Source organism: Anopheles coluzzii, chromosome 2, assembly GCF_943734685.1.
Source record: "Anopheles coluzzii chromosome 2, AcolN3, whole genome shotgun sequence".
NCBI lineage: Eukaryota > Metazoa > Arthropoda > Insecta > Diptera > Culicidae > Anopheles > Anopheles coluzzii.
Window position 1 is genome coordinate 75193762 of NC_064670.1, and position 26437 is coordinate 75220198.

Sequence of the window (26437 nt, forward strand, 5' to 3'; positions counted from 1 at the left end):
TTTTTTATGATATAAAAAACGAATTAAAATGTACGTTCAACAAATATTTATTATTTATTTCATATTACTAATGTGTGAATTAAAGGAACGAAATCGAATGCATCTTCTTGAGCAAGAGGTGCCGCAACTAATTTACATTTTATATCGCTGATTCCTAGTCTAAAAAAACTTTCTTCTAAATCATTAGTACTTGCTCGGTGAATATTTATCATTTTAGAATCGTAAGGATAACTGAAACTACTAGACGAGTAAATGATCTTTTTTGCTGATATTTCTATTACTCCGTCTTGCATGATTGCTGTACCGAATTGACAAACATATCCTGATTTTGTCAAAAACCATTCGTTGCGTTGATCATTTTTTAAACAGAAAGCTTTACGAATATGAAGAGTAACTGTTTCTCCACGAAGATGAATAGAAGGAAAAGTAATTTGTTGATTTGTATCGTGCGTATGATATGCTTCGCTTTCTGTTATTCTATTTATAGCTTGTTCCAAGCATTTGCCCCCGCTTCGTAATGATTTTTTTAAATGTTGAAGCTCATTTTCAAAATCATATGAGGAGATTGTGTTAATGGGGCCAAAGTTTTCGGCTTCTTTGAAAATATGTAAGAGATTATGTACGTTACTTGATATATATTCTGGACCATATAGTGTACTGTACAGTTTTACAAAAAGCTGAAGTAACTTATTTGCTAATGGCCAATGCTCTTTGTAAACTTCTGTAGACAGCAATGTGATGCTGCAAAAAAACAACATGAAGTGATTATATTGTTCTTCAGGAATTGAGTCCTTAAGAACGACAAATGAACCATAAAACAAAAATGAAGCAAATTCTGATCCTTTCCAATGTTTGATGTCAAAAAGTGGACGAAATTTTCTATGGATCTCAGCAGGAAGTTTAATGTTAAGTAACTTAGCTGTAATAAAGTTGATTTGTGTAGGTGTTAATTTTTTTCTTACACCAAACATACCAAACATCCACGCCATCAGCATTCTTTTTGTTATACCTAAATCTATCAAATGCAGAGAATCTGCCACAATAATTTGTATGATGATGTCAAACTCATCTAAATCCAAAAGAGGTGAATCTAATTTGTGATGATCACCGTAAGCTCGGTTTTTGAAACCTTCATGTGTTCTATCTGGGCCAGCGGTGTCCGAGTATGCGTTTCTTCCATTGATGTGTTTTCCTTTCGAAGTGCACTTTAAGCAGCCATCTAACGAGTTGAAATAAGCAACACCTTTTGAAAAAGAAAAATTGTTATACAAAATTTGTTACCCTAATGCTTTTGACTATTATTTTATTTGAATAGTTACCTTTTATAAAAGCTCTTGCAGGAGAATCGGCGATAATAGCACGTAATTTGATGTTAAACTTCTTGTTTTTTACAACCACACCATTTTTTGTGAGAAAATTAACCTCATCTACAAAAGGTCGGAGAAATTGTTCTATGCTGGCTGGTTTTGTTGCTCCACAATAGATTGAAATTGGCATGACTGGTATTTCCGGCATTCCATGAATGTTAAATAGAATAGGCCAAAATTGTAGATTGTTGCTTTTGGCAATCGGCAATCCGTCTATTGACACGTTCAGTAAAATTGTTGTATCAGCTTCAAAGTTTACATCGCTACAAATTAGAAAACATAACGATATGTAATACTTATACATGAGAATGAATTTTTTTACATCCAGAAATATTACCTTAACTCGTTAGTGAAGCAATTTTGAATCCCACGATACCAATACTGTCCACCTTGCACGGTAATAATTTCCGAAGAGCGATTGCGGTTGATTTTTAGCAAAGTTCTAGCATCTTTTGGCAATTTGCAAGAACTTACTTTACCGATTATACCCATGACTTGTTCGATGGAATCATAAGTTTGATTTGTAGACACCGCCCACGTTTGCAAAGCTTCTTTTACGGAGAATGGTTCGTTTGATGTTTCTTGTTCCTCGTCAGAGCTTTCGAGATAATCGATTACAGCCTCTTCTTCCTCAGCGTATGCAGTAGTTTCATGATCATCTTCAACATAATCATGTTCCACAAGAAAACTGTCGTGTGAGGATGTAGCACCAACATCTGGCGTATGTGCATTATCTGTAAAGCAAAATAAACCATGTTTAATAAAAAGTACAAGCAAACTTCATGATTTTCATCATACCATTTTCTCTTTCACTGGTATTATTTTCTTCTAGCTGGTCTTGCTCCACTATACGGTTACGGGTACGATACAAATATGAGTTGAGCCGAATACGCTTCGAGAATGATTGGTCCATCCTATTTTTGATAAAATCACGGCTAGAAACCACTAGATTATCGCAATAACGCACGCAATTTAACTCGTTAGATGTTCTGTATGTTTAGATTTTGTTCATTTGCGCGCGATTGTGGTGTGACAGCAGCGACATAAACACAGACAGTATGGACAAGGGAACAACATCAACAATATCAATATTGGCCTTGTGTGGTATAAAACTAATAAATCTTTTAATTTAGTCTGAATTGTTAAAATAATTGTTTGTAAAATAACTTTAAATAATTTTACCATGTTATATTGAAGAAATGGCTTGATTTATATGTATAAAAGCCCAAAAAACGATTAAACTCTTCAATGTGGTGTTATAAATCTGCTAAATTGGTCTTACGCGCTGTCATTTGCAGCCTGGGTGAATGGAACGTTCGAACGCGAACGGTGTAGTCAGTTTCTTCCAAAGGTCCTTGTCGTTCTTTTTTTTAAGAACCTCGTTCGTTCGTGTACTTTCGATTCTCGCGAACGGTTCGATTCTCGTTCATTTTACACATGCCTAGTTGGAGGCAATAGAGTGCCCAAAGAACTGGACCCTGAAAAACTCAGAACCATCATAGACGAACTATTCCCGCATCACCCTGTCGCGACCTGGCCATCATATCAACCAGCGACTGGCCAAGACAACCCGGAAAATGTGACAGTCGAAGAGATCCGTAGCATTGGAAGATCACTAAAATCCGGGGAAGTACCAGGTCCAAACGGTATACCTAACGATGCTTTCGCAACAGCAATGAAAGAAGACCCTGCAATGTTATTGAACGTGTATCAAAGATGCCTCGACACCGGCGAGTTTCCAAATAACTGGAAAACACAGAGGCGCGTGTTGATATCCAAACCGGGAAAAAGACCAGGAGAGAGTGGCTCATCACGTCCAATCTCTTTGATCGATGGAGTTGCTTAAGGATTAGAACGTCTAATACCCCACAGGCTGAACAACCATATCGAGAGTGTGCAAGGATTGTCTGATAACCAATGCGGATTAAGGACTGGAAGATCGACAACAGACGCTATCGAAAAGATAATCAACATAGCAATTGAGTTCGACAGTGGATGAACTCAGTGGAGCTTCAGCTGAATCACACAGTAGCTCATCGCGCTTCTTAAAGTATCTGGGGATTATGATTGCACCCCCCACCCGCCCCTCCTGCAAACCATTAAAGTGTTTCAAAACCAAATGCAACAATATGCATTACCCCCCCCCCCCCCTCCAACCGCTCGACACCAACCGGGGGGATCCACTCCTTTTATCGCTAGGGGCCTCCAACACCCTAAATCCGCCACTGCATAAACAGACTACATAAGCAGGCAGTCTGCCTGCTCTCATGGTTGAAAGGTCTGAAGTTACCCTTAACAACTTCAACCCCCGTTTCACGGTGGTCGGCTGTTTCCCCACAAATGGTCTAGACTACTGCGTAACAAACAAATCCAATTCAACACGGTAAAACGTGAAGAAAAACCTCTAACTTGCTTAACCGCAAATATTGATCAACTATGTTTGAAATTGAAACGATAAACAAAGCTTCAGAGAATAGATAACAAAATAGAGGACACAGGACATAGGCTTGATGCCGTGTTTGAACGGTTTTTTAGTGTTGGGTAAAGTGCTACTGTACGCACTGTACGCATAGCACAGTGCGGATGCGCTAGCACTTTTCACACAATGCGCACACTTCGCACAGTACACACACTTCGCAGAGATATCAGAGTTACATAGTTTTTTTTAAATATAAAATAGTAGGATTTTTATACCTGGTTACAGGGTTTTTTTCCAGGGGTTCTCATAGTTGTGGGCCACTTCCTTGATTATTTTCAATGGGAAGCGAACTTCATATGGTGGAAATTGACACCATTTTGGACAGGGTGGAGAAAGCCATACCTGTTTGTACAGGCTCCAAGAAACCTCCTATTGGATTTGGCCAACGAGGATGTTATAGAGTCCAAATCCTATTACATTAAGTTCATTACATTTGGCGTAAGAAAGAGTTGATAAAGGGTTTTCCATTCCAATTAACAAATTGTAGTGACCGGAGGAGGAAATACGCTTTTCGGATCTCATTAATACGCCACGCACTCACAGTATATGTGTTCCAGCTGACAGTTCTAACTCAACTGACGATTTATTTTTCTTCACTTCTATTCCTTGTCCTTCTCTCACTGTTGATACAACTATCCATTTATCTCTTTTTTTTCTCTCTCTCTCTCTCTCTCTTCCTCCCATACCTTATAATCCCTACACAAATATCCACAGTTTACTAGCAATCCTTGATTTGAAAAACACGATTGTCTACCACTTATAAACAAGTCAAGTCGTTTTTGGTACACTGTCCAATTCAATTTCACAATTGTCGTCTTCGAAAACACACGTCAGATACGGCACAGTTTGTTTTGGTTTTGGCTGGAACGGAATTTATTGTTTCGATAATAGATCGATATGTTTGTTCGTATCTATTGTCGTCGTTTTCAAAACTATGACGTTTCATACGTGGATCGAGTAACATTGCTTGATTTACGATCGTATTTCGAAACATGAGATCAATTCTTTCATCAAGAACATTAATAAAATAGTTTTCTAATATTCAAACTGAACATTTTAATTCTTCGTTCAATAAATCAGAAGGTTAAGTGATGAGAATTTTTATAAGGAGCCCGATGTGTGATAATGTAATAATACTATTTTTTTCTGATGAAGCATTTTTTGCAGCGTAATCGAAGTTTTGTAAAATTTTGATTGCCTGTTCTATCACTATCCAGTCTTTGTTTGTAGAGAAGTAAATTACAATATCTTTTTTCATTGTGTCATAAAATTGTATGTTCACTCCTCTGTGTCGTCCGAGCTGGGTTGCACTGTCGATCTTGAGACAAAGTAGTTTTCCTTTAACTACCGAGGATATTTCACTCCGAACTTTTCCTGCAGCAGCTCCTGACAAGGTGGCAGACAAGGTTCTGACGATTCAGCTGTATTTTTAATGCATCACATATAGGTTGAAGTATTATCCTCAAACCTTCCCATTCTACGCAGAGCATGGGTACATTATCCATGCATATTAATTTGATCATGCCTTCTAATATTTTTTGTCGGTCGATGATTACTGGAACTTTCGCATTTTTTTTTTTTTGCTTCGATGGAGCTGCAGCTTCTTCTTGCATGAGTCCACATGATTTAGCCATCATTGGGTGAGCCGTTTTTATATGTCGGATGAAGTTCCCTGGATCATACTTTTCGCTCTTTTGGCGGTATTTGCAACCATTAACATTGTCAATAGTGCACATCATATGTCCATTTTCCACAGCCACGCAGTCATCGATCAGTATACTGCGTAGATTTCGTTTCCCTCCCGATGTGCTGGCCGTAATTTTTTCGATCATTGCTCTAATGTTTCGTAACTAATATGACACTCAAAATTATCCACTTTTTCACTTAATATTACACTCAACTTGCTACGTGTTTTGATCAAGATTCGAGCGATAATCGTATTGACACAAACAAAAACTAGTGAAACGAAATCCTTTTCACCGCAAGCTTTGTTGTAGTTTGACATGAATACGGCCATTCATGACACAGTTCACGATTCATACAGGTTGGCGAATGTCAACTGAATGTATCTTGAAAATGTCTTCATGTCAAATGACATTTTTTGACGGGAATGTCAAATGACAGAGAGAGATGCTGATGGGAAGCTTCTAATCCAATGAATGTTTACGATTTTATGTCGATGAATATCACCGTTCGCAACACTGTAGAAGGCTCTCTTCTCTTCATCGGTGCTCCCAAGATGCGGACTGTGCATATTTATAATGCTCAGGGTGAAGAATCTGCCACGATTCCTCAACCTGCATGTCCGTTTGTTGATCGGTCGCAATCCGATCACTCTCTGCTGCTTGTCACCTAGCACCATGAACGCCGTACCGAGCTCGCGCGTTACCGTAGTTTCCTACCAATTTTGGTTGGGGACTTAAATCGAAGGAAGAACCTCGCTAAACAATTCGTTCTAACAGTTTTTCTTACGCGAAATTGCTTGCTATAGTGGTCAATTTCATCGCTCCCTCATAAACGATATTTTTTGTGGAATTTTCAACAAGAAATTTTAATGTTAAGGCCTGTAGTAAGCTTTAATTTATGCTATCCGAGCTTTTGGTCGGGTGCTATAAATATAATTGCTAAAATTCTGGGCGAAAAAACTGCTTGCTCTCACAATCTGCTTATATGCTAGGACGCTGGGGCTATGAAGTTGTACAGAGTGAGAGGCCTCATGCGAGCTCTCCGATTGTTCGAATTTGTTTAGCGGGAATACCGTAAATTAAAAATTAAACAAAAAGGCAAGAATGCTATCGATTACTTTAGTATCCGACGTTGTATCAATTTCCTTTAATTAAACTCTTCCTTAAATACAGGATTTCTCAAGCCAACTCAACATCGTAACACTATTTTTCGAACATGTAAAACGATTGTCAACATCGTACAAACAATTCGAATCCGTGAATTCTTTTCGATTTGGTAACACTAGGTTTTGAACGCGTAAAATCCCAACTCGAATCTGGAAAATGTATAATGGGTGACAAGACAGTCAACATACATTTACATTTACAGCATACATTTAACGTGATTGAAATTTTCAGTTTCAACATTGAAGTGGCTTGGAAAACCCTGTATGTAATGCAGTGCATCACTTTCATGTTCTGATATGTCTAAATTGCTGCTACAAACGCAGCCAAAAATTTCATTTTCAGCGTTATTACTTTCTGCCAGGTTGTTATCTTCTTCCATCAAAGAAATTTCTGGCAGTGTTTGAGGAATATCTGCAATGTAAAATACGTGGCAGACAGATATTCCTCATTGTGCTTTCCTTCGTTGTTTGGTGTATTGCTGTTATTAGAATTATTTTTTACTTCATATGATGTGTGATTTTTCAAAATATTATTCGTCTTTCCCAAAATCATCATTCGAATTCTGTATAAACAACTTAACGGTTAAAGATGATCGTATATTTCTCCTTGTTGACGAATTTGTGACAAAAATATCTCAAGAACATCTTGGTTGAGCTGAGAATTTGATGAACATAATGATAAAGAGGATTCATGACATAATGGAAATCAAATAATGTTAAATAATATTTACCTTATGCGTTGATATAAATGTTATTTCAAGTTTTTCTTTCATGCCTTCAAACAGCATTCTTAGTGATGTAATATGCATCAATGTTGATTTTTGAAAAAAATCATATTATTTTTACCTGTTGGTATTGCTTTCGACATGAGATCAAACATATCGTTTAACGCTTGATTTTGATTTTCATTTGCATTAAACGATTTTTTATAGTGGATTTTTGCTACCGGAGTGTACGAATTTGATTTATTGAACCAAAGATAAAGTTTTCCAATAAAATCGGCTAATTGTTTGGCATCTTTACGGGTCGGAAAATATATCCTTAAAGCTGTAGCAGTGTTTCGCAATATTAGCTCAGCTGCTTTACGTACATTTTGCCGCTCTTGTGGGGACATATACAAGTGATGTTGGGTGAGCTTAAACAACAGAGTTGTCTCGGATTTAGTTCTTTCGAGGACTAATTCACGAAGAGTATGAGTGCTTATATGATTGTCATTAAATTTCAAACCGTAACGAATTTCTAATTAATTTTAGTAAGTAAGGTGCATCCGGAAAAACATAAATTTTTTTTTTGGTTGCTGGGTGAGGAAAGTGAGGACTTAGGTAATTATGTGCACCAAAGTCTTTCCAGCATCCAACATTCGCCTGACAATTATCACTAACTATTGGTTGCTTCCAATTTCTGAAGAGAACCCAAGCCATTACTACTTGCAAATAGCTATAAGGTTCAACAATTTCATTAGCTGCTGGATCATATTCAAAATTCTTACATACTTTCATCTCATCAAAGCTCAAGACGCATTCTCGATCAATCTCAGAAAATTCACGAGCAAAATTTTCGATAAAAATTAATTTGTCGTTGAGGATTCCTTGCTTAAGATCCAGTTTTCTTGCGTAGCGTTGCAATGTTGATATGGATGGCATCGTTATATTTAAATCAAATATTACAGTTGCGTACGAGCTGTCGAACAGATCGGACGTGTTTTTCGGTTGCTGCGCGCGTACGACATACACCTACAATAGCAACTTCGAGATAGTATGTGTGTGTGCCATGTGGCCTGGCGCAATGAAGAGAAGAGACAGAGGAAAAGAGAATTAGCAAAACCGATCGCGATCGAACAGCGAGAGTTCGAGAGATTCAAAACGCTCCACAATAAATGTGGTAAACAGTGTGGAAGAAAGAGAGGCTCTTACCACTACTAGTATGGATACTGGTGAATTCTTCGAAGTTCATCGCAAAGGACAAAATCGCGTCCAAAACGCTCAACCCATCGTCAACGATGGTGCCTCAACATCTGCTTCCCCGAAGCAAACCACACAAACCAATACAAGATTACCACCTATTGTGGTTAAATCTCTGTCTCTTGCCTCCCTACGCCCGGAGCTGCAAGCTAGAAAACTATACGCAGAATTTCAACTCAGTGATATAGGATTTTTCGCAAAAAATCTTGCTGATCATCGTACAATAATCAACATGCTCGAAAGCAAAAAAGCTGAGTTCTCCGCGCATGATTTGAAAGAGAATCGACCCTTCAAAGCTGTCATTCGGGGTCTCCCACTAATGGAAATAGATGATATCATAGATGAACTTAAAATCAGCTATAAGCTAGAGGTAACGGAAGTTCATCGCATCAAGAGAAGAGATGAAACAAACCAAAATTACCATCAACAGCTCTATCTTGCCCACTTCAAACGAGGCTCGTGTTCAATGAACAAGCTCCAAGCTCCAAACTCCAATGAACAATCCAATCGGTAATCATCAAGTGGGAATCCTACCGAGGCGGCCACAAAGGTCCCACCCAATGTCTGCGATGCCAAGGTTTCGGCCATGGCCGCATCCTTCCACGTTGTGCGATCTGCGCGGAACCCCACCTTACTGACACTTGTAACGTAAACAATCCTCAAAGTACAGTTGCAAAATGTGCCAACTGCGGAGCCAATCATCGAGCGCGCGATGTGGAATGCCCCCAGCGTGCCAAATATCAACAAATACGCAAACTGGCGAATGAACGCGGCCACAGACACCATACTGCTGCCGAAAAACCAAGAGCTCCTCCTCCGAATCTCTCCTCACAAGTGCATTTTCCCTCCGCAGGCATGCCGTCTTCTGCTTCTTTCCAGTACAACCTGGCTCAACGCTTGATTGACGCAAAGAAAGTGGCTCCTGAACCGATACCCACTGAAAACGAAAACTTACACGACACAACTACACTCTTGCAAATTTTTAAAGAAATGAGTTCAAAGCTCCGTGCCTGCAAAACAAAGGCCGATCAAATCGCCGTTCTAGGTGAACTTATCATCACCTATGGATAAGCTAAGAATTATAATATGGAACGCCCAATCGGTAAAAGCCAAAGCTATACCACTGAATGACTTTCTACACCAACAGAACATCGACATTGCACTTCTGGTAGAAACGTTTCTTAAACCGGATCTGAACCTTTTCATCGGAAACTTTATCATACACAGACTCAAGAGGAGGTGGAGTAGCGATTGTAATCAGGAAATCGATTCAACATAGTTTACTCCCACATTTCAATACCAGCGTCATCGAGGCAATAGGTATTAAAATTGAAGGGCTAACTGGAAAATTTAATCTAATATCGGCCTACTGTCCAAAACAATGTTCGCCTTCCAGCGGTACGGCCTCTTTGTTCAAAAAAGATCACCTAACATTGCTTAATACCAATACCCGTACGATAATTCGAGCTGATCTGAACGCTCGAAACACACTTTGGGGTAATGTCAAAAACAACACAAATGGAGCAATACTTTCAGAATTATTACTACTCGGAAGTTTTACATTTGAATACCCAGACAGCTACACCCATATCCCACACCGAGGAAACCCTAGTATAATTGATTTTTTCATAACTAATACCACTATCAGCAAACCGATAACAATTGATGACTTAAATTCGGATCACTTTCCGGTACTGACCGAAATCGATAGCAGCAATCCACCAACAAAGCGTTTCAACTATCATCAAGCTGACTGGGCTCGATTCGGTCAAGTTATTGACCTACACATCGCTAGCACGGAAGTACAAACAACTTCCGACATCGATGAGGCTATCGAAACTCTAGAAAGGGCCATAAAGACTGCTGAAAAAGAGTGTATACCTGAAGTTATAATCAGGAACAAGATAATCCAACTCGATACAGAGACTAAGCAACTCATCGGTAAGAGAAATATGTTGAGACGGCAACATCAGCGAACCGGAAATATCATTTTTAAACAGCAAGCGTCATTTCTAAGTAGATTAATTTCCTTCAAAGTTGATGAGATTCGCAACCGTAACTTTGCAAACCATTTAGAAAAGCTTAAACCATATTCTAATGCTTTCTGGAAAATAGCCAAAGTTTGTGCAAAAAAACCAAGACAACAGTTCGGTTTTCGACCGGGTCACTCGACTATAAACCAACTAGTTCGATTGCGCAACACTGTCGAGCACAAAAAACAACATGCAAGGTCCACAGCTGTCATTATGCTAGACTTTGAAAAAGCTTTTGACAACGTGTGGCATGATGGGCTGCTCTCAAAAATGATCAACAAGGGAATTCCAACCTTCATCATTAAAGTGATTCGGAGTTATCTTTGCCAGAGATCCTTTCGAGTCTCGTTAGGTAAACAATTCTCTGGAAACACCATCATTACGGCTGGAGTTCCACAAGGAAGTATTCTGGCCCCCACACTCTTCATGATATACCTATCAGACATACAGTATCAGACAGAATGATAGGACCCTAGTGTTTTCAACGCAGCATGCACCCGTTGGGACAGGTTTATGTGTGGTTTGTGTTTGTGTGTGTGTGCATGTGTATGTACATGTGTATGTGTGCATGTGTGTGTGTGTATGTATGTTTGAATGTGTATTGATGTGTGTGTTTGTTTCACAAGTAGGTCGTTTCGGATAGTTTTGTTAGTAGTTTTTTGTGTTTTGGGTTAGGTTTTTGATGAAATAAGCAGGACCCCTGCCCTCGCGATCAGTGTTTTTTCGATATATTAACAATTTTACGGTCTTCTTTCGCCGTGGTCTTCTGAAGGCGTCCGGTTGACTTGCGCGTTTCGGTTGTCCAAGCGCGTTTCGGTTGTCTAAGCACGTTTCGGTTGTCCGAAGCGCGTTTGCCACAAAAGTGCGCGATCGTTCCATTACGAACTCGATCGTTTTGCGCTTAATGCCAGCAGCCGCCATTCGCTTAATGATATGGCGCTGATAATCGGTACAATGTTTACCTCGACCCATTGTTACTAACATTGCTTGCTTGGACCGTCATGAACGCGCTGGTTAAAAACATGGACACGGCTGATCCCGTGCTCTGCCTGCGTTCTACTGCTATACGCGATGAATTACATCGTTGTCGAGCAGCGAAAATATTGCATGGATAAAAACTATCAACGAGTACGCGAGTAAGCGTCTTCCCTTCAAAATCGAGAACAGAATACTGCCGCGCTCATGAAACATAACGCACATTGAAAAGAACACCTGCGCGCCAGCTTAATGCACGCACAAGTTTCCCATGCGCACACAACGTGCAACGCAGAGATGCACGAAGGCCTTTCAATGGCGTGCACTGGAGAAACACCTGTGAGGGAATGCCGAGTTCATTGCTATTGTGCGCGTGTCCATTTTGCATCGCTGCGCATGCACATTCATCAATCAGCACACCTGCGTTGTCGTCCGAGGAACAAGCGCTGCTGTCGATGGAAACTTTAGCTTTTATCCAAGTGTAAACGCACGCTGTTTCACATGATAACACACATTATTAGAATACTTTCAACGCAATGTGACATCCTGTCAAGGTACGTTTCCTCAGACACAAACCCGCGCACTCGCAAATACACATTAACAAGCACACTCTCTTTCTACTACTACTACTCACACACACACACACACACACACATACACACACACATTCACACAAACACACACACACACACACACACACACACACACACACACACACACACACACACACACACACACACACATACACACACACACACACACACACATCCAAACACAAGTAACGTGGCAAAACAAGTGCACGGTGCGTTGAAAAAACCAGGGTCCTATCTTATTGTCCGATACTGTACCACCTCTTCCTCATTATTGTGAACTATTTCTCTTTACAGTTCACAGCAGTTAAGGGAAGAACTGTAAACGAACTCAAAAACAGGGCCCAGAAATGTGTTGATATTATAACCAAATACATCCAAGAGTGGAAACTGAAACTTAATGAAGACAAAACACAAGCAACAATATTTGCCATTTGGTAACGATATTAAAATAGGCAACTTACACAATTAAATATCTAGGAATAATATTCGATCAAAAACTACTCTTTCGAGATCATATAAACAACCTTATAACTAAATGTATAATAATTACCAAAAAATTATACCCACTCATTAATAGAAGATCTAAGCTTTCCCAGATTAACAAACTAGTGATCTATAAAAACATAATATTACCTGCCATAACATACGCAATTACTATTTGGAATGACTGCGCAAATTCCCGTCGTAAGCGTCTACAAGCAAGTCTCAACAAAATTATAAGGAAGGTACTCAACGAACCCTACGGCATTTGATCAATTGAATTATATAACAAAGGAAATACGCTAAGCCTAGATGAAATAGCTTATCACATTACGATACATATTCGAACCACTAGCCAAGCATCGCATTTTGATATGATTAGAAACCTCTTTGATTAACATGAATTCCCCTACATTAAAAATAGACTTGAATTAGATATTAGCTTTAAGATTTAGATTTAGAGTAGATTAGATAAAATTAGATTTATATAAAATGATACCATTACAAACACCCTCATATACAAAACTATACAACTGCCTAGGCATCAACCCCCGTGAAATAAAATTACAATGAACTGAACTAAATCAAATATTATATACAGGATATGCGGGCTAAATTTGACACCTGTCCTTTGGGTTTATATCTCAGGGTTGAGTTGACGTATCGAAATTATTGATATGTCATTCGATTGCTAAAATTTGTGCGAACAAGTGTAAAAAATGTCTAGCTCCGTAAATATGTGGAACCCGTCCGAATTGTACAAGCGCGTAACGTGTGTTATGATGGTTCGTGCCGGCCATACTAATGCCGAAATTTGGAAGGCGGCGATATGTTCGCTGAACACCGTAAAAACAATACGGTAGACAATGGGCGGCCGTACGTTTGGCAGCAAGCCAATGGCTCACTGCCAATTTCGAGCGATACACCAGCACCGACGTTTGGCCACCCAGCTCCCCTGACCTTAATCCTATGGATTACTTTGTGTGGGGCACAGTTGAGCGGGACACCAACAGGGCGTCCTGCAATACCAAAGCGGAGCGTGTGGCCAGAATAAAGGCCATGTTTGCGGCCATCCCCAGAAACATGGTTGTTCGGGCTTGCGCGCGGTTCCGGAAGCGGGTGCTGGCGGCCATCGACGCGGAGGGGGGGGGGTACTTCGAATAAAAAATGCAGCAAACATGGTAAGCTAAACTTTGTAGAATTTTTTTTTAATATTTCACATAACTTTGATAAAAATTCCTTTCCTATTCCCTCAGAAACTGTCAAATTTATCTCGAACACCCTGTATTATTGGATCGTTGAATGAAATACCTAAGTGTAAACGCCCTACAAATTTCAGCTTTTGTCCATCTTCCACGATTTTTGTCCAATAATCAAATCAATTTGATTAGATGAAAGTGTTTGTTTTAAGGCATCTTTCATCTTTGCCAAAAATTGGGATGATGGAATGGTCGAAGTTTTAAAATCGCTCAGTTCTACTTTAATACTCGCCTGCTACAGTTTTCAAAGCAGCCATCTGCTTTAAAGCGTATTCTAATTGATTAGCTTCTGAATGAATCGATTAGCTTCTAGCTAATTTTCGACTTTTTTCTTAAGGTTGTCATTTGCCTCAAGCAATTGTTTTATCTCTGATTCATTTTTGATACATTCTCTGCAAATATCAGTATCATTAGTATGTTCCATTAGTTCATTAAATTTTGTGTGTTTTTGTATTGGTTCTATTGTTTCTGTATCATCTAGCATGTTTGTTTTCACAATAGGTTCAATTAAAATCAATGGTTCTGCTGTCTGCACAATTTCAGGTGTTTGATGGAAAATATTTATTTTTACAGCATTGCCAAACTTAAAAGCAATGTTTACAAAAGTGAAAATATTAGAACTATGATTTGAAAGCGATATGCGACCATGCGATAAAGATAACTTTAAAATATTAATTCAACGGAAACCCTCATAACGTGTTCCCTCTTACAACGAGTTTTTCGCATACCCGTCTTAACGACTAAAATCTCGCATAACGATTAATTTTTGTTCCCGATAAGAAATCGTGAAAGTTTCAATACTTTAAATCGTTAAATATCAAGCTATTTTCAAAAGAAGCAGGTATAAGTGACGAGGAAAAGTTTATGGGGTGTGACACATTAACACCCATTGCCAGTCCAAAACTCACGGAGTCATAAAAACATAAAAAAGCCGGAGCGGGCCGTGAGCGCAATCACTACGGGAAGCTGAGAGTTTTGCTACGCTTATCGACTGATGGAGTAAGTGAGGCAGTGTCACTTCACTTTAATTATTCCATTTATTTCCTTCTTATTTGACAGTATTGGAAGCTATCTTCGGCTTCGGCCGTGGAAGTGGTCAGGACGTGGATTTTAATGTGTAGTTTACTTCTTTTGTAGTTCCCCCCCCCCCCCCCTGTAGCGTGTGTCACAAGTGTGAGGTATATTGAGCGTGTTCTTGCATGCATTCTTGATATACTTGCTGATGAAGGCAAAATTTAGATAGCAATAATTGATCAATGGATTACTGTTGCCACTTGGAGGTGTTCCGTATGGTTCTGATGCATATAATTCCTATATACCTGCACTTTTGTAGACCTGGAACCAATTATTTCACTGTCCATACACATTGTATGCTAAAGAGCATTTCGTGTTGTATTAGGTTTTTATATTATAGTATATTATATTATGTTTACCGTGTATGCACTAGATACGACTAAAAATACAGGAAGCAAATGTCCTGAGAACAAAATCGGTCGATACATAATGTGTTGAAAATCCGGCCGAAGCCGTAATAATATGAATTTAAATAAATTAATGCAATAAAAATATGATTTCATATTATATTTTAAAATATAACATTGAATTATATGTTGTTTGCTTCAAAGCTTTAAATGTTACAAATACATGTTCAACATACCAGTTGGTTTAAGTTTTTTCAACACCCTTCTGTCTTCATTTATAGTTGCATGTACCATTTGATAATCTTCCTGAACGAAGCGTAATGAACAAATAACGTGTATGGTATGGTGAACTATAAAAACGAGAGAATTCGGGAAGCAAGAATCAGTCGATGTACAACTTTTAAACAATACACGTCAATAAAGAGAACTTTACATTTGGTATCAGAAGTCGGATGAGCACGGATGAGCACGGATGATCAAGGATGTGCACGGATGAGCGCGGATAAGAAAAAAAATGGAAGGACGTGATATTGGAGGATAAAGGTGTATGCGACTCGGAATTTGCTGTTGACGAAATTCCTACGAGCGACGTGTGTGTGTGCTTGTGATAGCTGCGCTATAGCTTGGGCAAAGACGTGCGTTTCGTGTGCGTTGCGTGTTGAGACGGACGCGCAACCGACTAATTTGGATACGTGTGTTGTGTGCTGTGCTGTGTGAAGAGCATACTACTGGAAGACGTGTGTTGTGTGCTATGCTGTGTGAAGAGCGTACAACTTGAAGACGTGTGTGTGTGCGTTGAGTGTTGAGACGAGCGCGCAATCAAAATCAGGAAGACGTATTTTTGCTTGCGTGCTGCGTTCTGGGGCGGATGCGCAACCGGTATACGCAAAGACGTGTTTGCTTGTGTGTGCGCATCGAGGCAATTTGAAGTCGTGTGTTCGCTTGTGAGTGCTCGTTGAGACGGTCGCGCAATCGGCAAACAAGAAAGTCGCGCGTTTGGGTATGTGTCTGTGTTGAGGGATGAAACGAGCGCAACCGACAAACTTAACCGTAGAGTTGGCAACCAGATTTACACACGTAAGTTGGCAACCGGCATACCCGGGTATTCCACACGTTTTAATGCAAAAAATTAACGATTTTCATAGGTAAACAATGCTTTCTATATTATAATGCTGTAAGCAAGTAATGCCGACCATATATTCCCTTCTATTTCATTTATTCATTAATTTTTTTTTTTTTTTCATTTTATTATAAAACTAACAGTCAAATTGAAATTTGGAATCGCTTGAATTTGACTCGAAAATAAGCACAATACGAAAAGAGGAAGAAGAGAAACGTCATTCTCCATATGTCGCGCACACGAAAGTGTCTTTCGGAGCAGCAGCTTAAGACAGGCACAGTACACGCCGACTTAAGCACAATAATGAACGCACCAACTGGCTCTTGGCAAATAATCGCTTCATTAATTTATTCAATTGATTTTATACTCTAAAAATGCTGACCGTCGTCGATCAGCATATTCTTCTTTATCTATTCTTCTTAGCCTATTTTTCCATTTAATCGTTAAACCAGCGCACATCGCTGGCACGTTGCATAACATAGCTAGTCAGCATTTATTGACCTAGCAACGCTTTGTTTTTTAAGCCTAAATTGTCGTCAGCGACACCATACAAAATGTATGGAATACCCGGGTATGCTGGTTGCCAACTTACGTGGCAAAGTTAAAAAAATTCAAAATAAAATACTTAGAGGCTGTTTAAAATTACAACTTATGCACCAAAAAATCAGATATTAAAAGTTGGGAGGCTACGGAAAATTTCAGGTCAATAAAAGCAATGAATCAAAAGTTATTGCAGTTTAAAGTAGAAAAAAATACCCGGGTATCCGGTTACCAACTTAAAGGTTAATCAGTGTTGTGACAACTGCGTTTGTTTACGTTGGCGAAACTCCACAACTTTTATTGATCGTGTGAATTTATAGGGTTCTGCGACAAAGGTCGACGGAGGGATACAGTGCACACCATTTTGCAACAACGGTTGTGTTGGCGGTGGGGAGAAAAGGGATAAATAGCCCCGAAATACGCGCCCTCGATCTCGTTGTACGCCACAACACCAAAAGAAAAGAATAAAAACTAAATTTGTGATTTTTATTCCCAGTAAATATCAAAATTTTCTCCTATTCTTTCGGTATTTCGCAACAATCAGTGTTTCACTTTATTTGACTGGCACCAACCTACGAGATTCTCCAGTCCAGTTTGTCCAGTCAATTAAATACAATAAACAATTAAACCTTTAAACAAACGGAAGCAAACATAACTCAAGCGACTTTCCGTCATTTGATTGCTACGGAAATTACTACCACGAGTAGAAAAATCGCATAAATCGTAAGTAAGAACGAAACGAATAAATTGGAATGTGTTCATAACAGACATAATACCTTTTTAACATTAGAACCGCCGAATCGCATTCGAGAACTTATTCCGCTTGCCGTCGTGACAACTCATTGAAATTTTCTGACTTTTATTTATTTTTAACGATCTTTTGAATGCACCTGTAACATTTTTTTAAATCTCATATGGTATTTAAAAAAAATCATTTTCAACCTAAAACCGCCATATGGGACATTTATGTCCCATAAACAAAGTTAATTGTAATGACAGTCCTCTCTAATGTAAACGAGTGACGGGTGTGCTTTTGCAAGTCTGGCAGCACTGGCGTGGCGTGTTTTCGTGACAAGGCATGTCAATACGAATAGAACAATAAAAGTGCGCGAAAGTATTCAACTACTTTACTACTTGCTTACACTCCACTGCAATTTTATTAGTAGCACTGGTTCGTCTGAGAGTCCCTATCCTCCGCTCTCCACCCAAAGCATCGACTACTGGCTTGTTCGTATTGGGATCCCCAGCACAATGCTTGCAGGTCCAAACAAGTAGCCTACACGTTTCAATTGGTCCGGTTTGCTTGGTCGCTGTGTATGCTCTCCCAACACCCGCGCAACCAGTTTGCCTGGTGCACTAAGGACAATGCAATTGTTTGCAAGGTGTAATATTTATTTGTGCGCCATCTCAATATAACGCTCCAGCTTGGTTTACGATCCGGAGAGATTGTCGATGCTCTGAACAACAGTGATCAATCAGAAGGGGATACTCTGTCGGATACCTCAGATTGCGATTTTTTTATCCATTGGTATGCTCATCTAGTGAATCATCCGACAACAAGCATGAAGATTGTGTTCCAGAACAAGTAAAGCACTCAGTTGAAGGCAAGTATCATACAACAGTAGTTTGGCTGGCAAACCACTTTTATAAACTTTTTCACACATATGCTATCAACAAAAATATTTTATTTTATGTTTATTTCAGATAAACAATCTACATGCCAATGCCCTGGAAGAAAGCATACCTCCGTCACAGACATCGGTACTGGGCCTTCAAAAGAATTCCTTCATTTTTTAATATTCTGGATTTGGTGGGAATCAATGTTTGGGTCTTGTACAAAGAACTTTCAAAAGAAAAGATATCAAGACGTGATTTTCTTTTCTAGCTAGGGAAGATCTTGCCGAAGAGTACGATGAAATGTCTCGTCGGCGCTGCCAGGTTGAAATGTCTTGTCACGAGGGCAAAAGGGCTAACGAATGCTTCACATGCAACACCAGTATGTAAAACATGTACTAAAAGAGTTTCGTACCTATGCGTTTCATGTGAGCCAGGTTCTGATGTAGCAATATAATATTTTGTCCTGATGCCAAGAAACCTAAAGATGTGTTATAGATGCTTGATATAATTAATCTAGGTGTTCCGTTTGCTTTTGAAAAAGCTTTGCCGTCTTCTTTTGACCATTTAGAACTGTATTGAAATCAAATTTTTGTAATGGTTCTAGAGGGAGTCACAGACGCCCACGTAGACCAAAAGAACGAAGAACAAAAGACTTGTTTCATTTTCTTATCACTTAAAACTCTACTTATCACTTGATTGTTTAAATAATATATAGCTATAAGCCAAGATTTACTATCATTCAACTCTGTAAGGAATAATTATGAGCGTTTATCACTTAAAGCCCAATACTATTATATTAATTCAAAGAAAAAAACATGGTATGCGGTTGATATGATCGCAATTCGTTTTTTTTATTGATTGAGTTGTTTATAAAGATTTATTATTCTTATTTATGAAGTTAATTAATTATTTTGCCAAAAGAAACCCTTAGGAAATAATAAACATGTTTAAATATGTACACATAACGAATGGGACAAAATTATCCATTATGGCGGTTTTAGTAAGGTTGAAAAGTCCGGCGGTTCTAGTGTGAAGCAATATTTAATATTCGATTTTCAGGGAAAATGCTGAAGGACGTACTATTAGAGTAGAATATGAAAAAATGGTCGATATGATGGAAATTGCTCGAAACATCGCCAGAGCATTGTTTAAAGGCGATCAAACCCGATTCTGGACTAATTTGGTAGAAAATCTGGTAAAAGATTTTTTAAGGCCCCCCCTATGGCAATCGAAGCAGCCCTGACAAGAAAAACGAGATAGTGTGCGGTTGATCGGTCATGCAATCTGTCAAATATTCAAAAAATAAAGTTTGTTTACATTTTGAACCGAACGATAGCTCTCACGGCCAAGCTACACGTACCGGACGACATCGGACGATGCCATAAAACGTAGGACCCCAGACAAGAGATTCGCGTCGGGCCGGGCCGTGTCGGTTCACAGCGGGCCGATTTTGTATGAGATTTGACAGTTGGCGTTAACGGATTTATAGCATCGTCCGATGTCGTCCGGTACGTGTAGCTTGGCCGTCACGATGTACAACGGCGAATGATTTAAAAAAGGCTACATCGGTGATGAAAATGTTGTGTGTAATGTGTAAAATAAACAGCCTAAAAATTATAAATGGTGGTAGAATCGACTTCGCACGCCTGAAAGCCGTTTAGGGTAAGTAAAACATAGCTAATATTTGTAATATTAAATCAATTAAAGCGGTATTTTCTATGCAGCTGTTGTGCAACCGTGTTGAGCCGGCGATAGTTAGAAAGAGGGAAGAAAGAATGCCCGCAATCAAACTAAACGATGTTTGATCATGGAAAACAAGGTAAGTTGATAATGAACGTAATCCGCACGGTATCAATATCTCCTCGCGTTTATTTTTTTAACCACTGGTTTTTTTCTATAGTTAAAAAGCATACAAAGCTCGCTCGCCGTTGAACGCTTGGACAATTACATTTACAATCATTCGGTGATCAGTTTGCGAAACGTCTTGCCGCACGCCTGGTACAGGCCCTTCTTGTCCGCGTCGGTATCGATCGTGGACTGATCGTTCGGCAGCGTCAGCATCATCACCTTCATCTGCGGGTAGTTGTGGTACGGCACAGTTCCGGTCGTCATCTCGATCGCGGTAATGCCGAACGACTAGAAGCCGTATCCGTGGTCCCGCTCCGTCTCCTCCAGCGCCATCCAGCACGACGTGCCGATAAACGTGTGGTACACCTTCTGCCGCGACGTGTCTCCATCGGTGGCGAGCCACGCGCTCATCCGCTATATTTAAGGAGCCGTCGTCGCCGGGCAGTATGATGGCCACCTTGATGTCCACGTAATGAGCAATGCGAAATGTGCTCTCAATTGGCAAGCGCACAGCAAGAAACGTTACTGACAGTCTTTGTCGCCGTGAAAATGCTTCTAATGCACGGGTGAGTTGCATTATAACTACAAGCATACGTTTTTTTTCCTTTCTTTAGTTTCAGCTAATGCCAGACGAACGTTCGAATGACTGTTGCTTCGGAAGGGAGGTCGCATTACAGATACCGACTTGGACATGATCCAGTCGGTCGGTTGCAGTTGCTCCATGGTGCTTCGGATAAGGCAACAACGGAGAAGCGCTCCGGACGCTCCGGAGAAGCTGATCGAGATCGGCGAAGCGGTGTAGTGTTGTGATATAGTGATTGTGTGTACATTTAAGGTGTAAAGGGTGATTAATGCTAGTAACGTTGTGTAATGTTATGCAGAACAAAATGCAGCATAAATGGCGATGAGCCAGCATTGTTTAAAGGTGCCGGATGTTATACGTTAGAGCCGTTCTTTGTGGTGTGATGTGTTAACATATTAAACCAGTATTAGGATTAGGATATAATTAGGATTTAAACCAGTGCCGTTGAATAAAATAGTGTACAACAGGTTAGAAAACATTCGGTGTATTTTGTTTTGTTTTTTTAAAGCTCTTTCGATTACCTATTACGGAAGCAAATATGTTTCACTAATGTGCAAAAGGTAAGGAATCAGTGATCGCGTTGGTAGGTAATTGCTCGTTTACGGTGTTTCTCCATTTGTATTTATTGTTTCTCGCCCGCTGTGTTTGCTTCCCCATTCCTCATAATGGTGCGTACGTTTCGTTAACAATGTGCATTAGATGGTGATGTTACATGATAAGTAAATGTTGAGCATGTTGGCGGGTTAAAAAAAATATTTTACCTGCTCCGTTGGTTGTCTGGTTGTCTGGTTGTCTGGCTGGCTGGCTGGCTGGTTGGATGGCAGAATGGCTCACTGGCTGGTTAGTGCAGACTATGATCGGATGCGCATTTCCCTACGCCGTAGTGCCGGGTGCATCATACGTCGGTGTTGGGTTGCTGTTACTGGGCCGAGCGGATGCGCGTGCACACGTGGGAATAAACGACACGCAACCGTGTTGATATCACAGAAACTATATATTTTGTTCTATTTCATCACAAAAAAATTCTTGCCATTAATTTTTCTTTTTAGGTATTTTATATTGCATCGGTACGATTATCGTGTTCAAAGGCTTTATCGAAAAATGCCAATACATAAATGGGTTAGTCCGTTTATATCGGTTTCTCAAACCCCTGCAAGCAATGGTCAATCATTTCAGTCTTAAACTTTTGACGAACGTAAGTATAAAAAAACACCTTAATGGGTTGATATGTTCAATTCTTACTCATGGCCTACTCATTTTCATTTGGTTGTAAAAATACTGCCTGTACATTGTTTCATTTTGGTTTTCTCCCTCTCCATCTATCTCTTGATAGGAATGCCTGGTCGCTAGCTGTAGCTTCCCATCGATGTAGGCACCCGATCTTCGAGATTTTACTTCACCTGATCTAGCCATCGAACTCGCTGTGCTTCCTTGCTTCTAGTACCGAACTGAGAGCCGCTCGAACACCTAGCTGCTGGGGCACGAGGATGCCTTCTTCACAACATGCTCCAGCCATCGCAAACAGCCATGTCCGGTGCGCCATACGGCTTCAGTAAGCTCGTGGATGATCATTCGCATCCACACCCCATGCTCGAATTCACCGCCAAAGATGATCCGGAGGATGCGTCGGCCATCGTGTTTCGCCGCTGTCCTTTGCATGCTGTAAAGAAACATACCTATTCATCGTCGGCCAATGGTGCAGCACGAGCGCAACGTGATACATCGTGACATCATCCGGAAAACTTGCAGCTGGGGCACGGTGGTGATCTGAAGATAGCTGATTTCGGTTGGTCCGTGTACGAGCCGACCTTGTTCCGGTACGACGCGGTGCGTTTCGCTCGACTATTTATCGCCCGAGATGGTACATGGTCAGCCGCACACAAAAACTGTCGATCTATGGAATTTGGGCGTGCTGGCGTACAAGCTGCTGTGCGGTAAGGCCCCGTTTTTGGCGACCACGTATGAAGAATCGTACCGTAAAATTACGAAGCTGCAGTGTAAGATGCCGCCAGATGTAACGAAGCCGGCGGTCCATCTGATCTCGCGACTGTTCGTTAAGGATCTGGCCAGCCGTATGCCGCTGAAACATGTTGCGACCATCCCTGGATTCTGCTGCATGTGCACAAAAAGTAAATAGGTACTGGTGCTACCATGTACCATTTATCGTTATGTTCTAACTAAGTATGTTTATAAGATACCTGTACCTTTTAGTTTTTTAAACCCTATCTCTTATAAGAAGTAGTGGTATTTGAATTTAATATGAACAAGGCATGTGTAATGATAAGTAATGATAATTGTTATTTGTGTGTTCACTCAATTGTTATTATACTTTCTTCATGTTCAACATCTGTTATTATTTCAATTATTAACAATAAAATATGGCAAAATATTTTTTAAGCTATAGATCGTCTTTGTATTGAATGAGTGCAATTGATGGGTGAATGAATGCAAACATTATGATGATCAAGACCGTGACCAGCCTCTCGGGGTGCCTTTGGTGTCTCAGTTCTGTATAGAGGAGAGCGTAGAAGGGTATAAGATAGAGAACAACGATAAGATAGAGTTAATGTTTTTTTGCACCACTGAAGCACACACCAACCAGCACACACCAACCAGTGATTGACTATCCGGTTAGGTGATACGAATAAGTCTTGTAAGCATTTATACATAACGTCAGCATGACCACGTTTGTCGGCTGTAGCGGAAATAAAGCATAACAATTATTTAATTGTTACGATATAAATAGGAAGAAAGTGCAACGCTGTGCGGTCCCGTGATACAGTCATCAATTCGTACGACCTAATAACATGCCTATCATGGGTTCAAACCTCATACGGTCCGTCCCCCCGTAGCAAGGATCAACTATCCGGCTGCGTGGTACCAAATCAGTTTCGAAAGCCTGTACAGGTCGACATGTTCGCGTCGTTAAGCCAAAAAGAAAGAAAGTGCTACGTTGTCGTGATGGATACGGTAAAAGTGCTTCCGTCTTAACAGAAGGTGTTCTATCATCTACCAAAATTGTTGTGTGAGAAATGGAACTAGCTTGCAAAAAGGTTTGGTCAGTCTGATTCATGAAAAAAAAAAATCAAAATAGTTAGGTGTTTTTACTTCTCTTTGCTCGTATGCCTGTACCACTAATTGATTTATCAATGTAATTAAGCTATTGATTACCCACATCAGGATAGTCAGTCCTATGTATGAGGGGGGCGGTCCATACGGGACTTGAGCCCATGACGAGCATGTTGTTTGGAAAACTAGTTTAGTGCATAACAATAAACTTATTTTCCTTCATTGAAGAACAGAGAAGCTGTTGTGGTCCGATCGAACTTACCCATTCTGTCCATCTGGGTATGCCACTCAGCGATAGCAGTCGACGGCTTCCGTATGATGTGTGCGTGGAAGGATGTGCGTGAGTTACAGGTCGCTGACCAGACGATTGAGAGAGAGATAGTGCAAAATAGAGGGAGATCTAACCTACAGCGCACATGTAGTGAGTATTCAAATAGGACTAACGGGCCCGTGCTATTCATTTATAATTAGGGAATAAAGGATTTTATATGTTTGTGTCAATGCAAAGTAATCGTTTTCATCATTGTAGTAACGTCCATGCATCCGACATCAAAGAAGCCAAAGCAATCAGAAACCGATTGAAGATTTTAAAGCTCGCAGGCCACAGCAGGCATTAAGCACTGTTGTGGAAGGTCAGTGTTTTACGAACAAGAGCCCAACTGAATAGGAAAGGACTGTTCAAAGGGGAGTGGTTAGTACCAACATGTGATCGTCCTGATGATAGTTTTAAGAGTGTGTTCCTTTAGTCAAATAATTATTGTTTAAAATACGGTCGAGTAAAATACGTATGTTTGTCAATGATAATAAAAGGTCAAGGCTAAGTATGTAGAGAGAAAAAATAAATAAATAAATAAATAAAAATAAAACATAGTCCCCCGATCCTATTAGTATACGATCGTCAGCAATTGACGTCGCATTCCAGCTAGCACCACGAGGAGGTAGGATTCGGAGTTCCAAGATAGCGGTTGCATAATAACACATCCGCTTCCTGGCATTAGCTAGCCAGCTGGAAAGAGCTCGATGAATTTAAAGTGTTTAAAAATACGAAGAACAATATGTTAATACTTACTCAAACTCCTGAACTGATTGGATGGCACGCAAGATGGTAATGAAATTGTTGGGCTGGGCTCGCTTAAGCTGGTACTCGCGTATATATTCTATTAATGCTCCCCGGTTTGTGCCTTTAGATCTTAAAAAGGGCTTGACCCAGCGCCATAAATTCTCGATGGTCTGTGTGTGTACTAATGGATCGCTTGGGTCGACAAAATTTTCGGAATGGTTTATCATCTCGTGCTCATACCCTTTTCCGTCTAGTCCGATGTAGGCACGCCAACCATCCGTCACAATTGTCGTTCCGGGGGCCACATTGTTCATTATAATGCCCTGCAAGTTGCCAGCGTCGCGTTTCTGAACCAGCTCCAGAAAAATCTCTTTTGTCTCCCGACAAATACCACCGACCAGCCAAACCTGGTTGTTGTCCGCGATCCGTCCTCTGTGGTACTTCCGTTTGGTAATGACGGACTCGTCGATCTCCACAGTGAGCCCTTCGCCTCCGATCTGTTGTCGGTGGGTTTCCACATATTCAGCGCTTATTTCACGGAGTATTTTGAACCATTTTAGAATGGCTGTCTTACCTACAATGAGATAAAAATAAAACAAAACAAAAAATTAATCAAAACCGACTGATTGAAAAAAATACTAAAAATAAATTACCGGCTGCACATTCAGCTTCCGCAACCATCCGCGTCGTATTTCGAGACCATTCGAAGGTTATCTCCATCAACTGGGATAGAGACAGCCTCGAATTTTTGAAAATACTATCCGTGCGGACAGTACATTCCCAGCCGGTGCAGCTCGATGTAGGCTTGCAAATCCATTTGCAAGCATTGGAGCGCTTGGTTACCTTCAGCTTCATTTGTCTCTTGCACTTGCTGCATTGTTGCGTTGGCGGCAAGAGTTCCGCTTCCTGCAAAAGACGAACCAACCCTTCCTCATCCGCGGTTAGCTTCTTCAGGTCACTGGAATTTTTGACTGCTGCAAATATATCCATGGTTAATGGTTTGTCCTGAAAATAAAACTTTCAAAAAGAGAGAATCTTTAATCTGTACACCACTTTGTTGATCAAAACATTCAACTACATACGGAGCAATATTTTCCAGCGCGATCTACACTTCCACACATAACCGATTTTACTCATTCGTTAGTACAATACATTTAAACACACTCAACCGATATCGACGA

At 40.1% G+C, this 26437-nt stretch overlaps 1 protein-coding gene and 1 long non-coding RNA gene across 2 annotated transcripts; one reads left to right on the forward strand and one right to left on the reverse strand.

Annotated features, from left to right (window-relative positions):
• Positions 1-40: 40 nt before the first annotated feature.
• On the reverse strand, positions 41-2475 carry LOC120953422 (uncharacterized). The gene is made up of 4 exons (XM_049605533.1): positions 2166-2475; positions 1705-2101; positions 1320-1630; positions 41-1243 (listed from the first exon to the last, which is right to left on the reverse strand). The coding sequence occupies exons 1-4, from the start codon at positions 2278-2280 to the stop codon at positions 60-62; spliced, it is 2007 nt and encodes a 668-aa protein (XP_049461490.1). The 5' UTR covers positions 2281-2475; the 3' UTR covers positions 41-59.
• A 17779-nt stretch (positions 2476-20254) lies between these two features.
• LOC125906505 (uncharacterized) lies at positions 20255-21108 on the forward strand. Its single transcript, XR_007451881.1, has 3 exons — positions 20255-20358; positions 20421-20515; positions 20597-21108. It is a non-coding gene; the product is annotated as an uncharacterized LOC125906505 (long non-coding RNA).
• Positions 21109-26437: the final 5329 nt, after the last annotated feature.

Coding starts and splice junctions, on each gene's coding strand:
- LOC120953422 (XM_049605533.1), bottom strand. CDS start 2,280: ATGGACCAATCATTCTCGAAGCGTATTCGGCTCAACTCATATTTGTAT. Junction 1,631..1,704: donor TGCTTCACTAACGAGTTAAG/GTAATATTTCTG, acceptor TCTAATTTGTAG/CGATGTAAACTTTGAAGCTG. Junction 1,244..1,319: donor TGCAAGAGCTTTTATAAAAG/GTAACTATTCAA, acceptor CTTTTTCAAAAG/GTGTTGCTTATTTCAACTCG.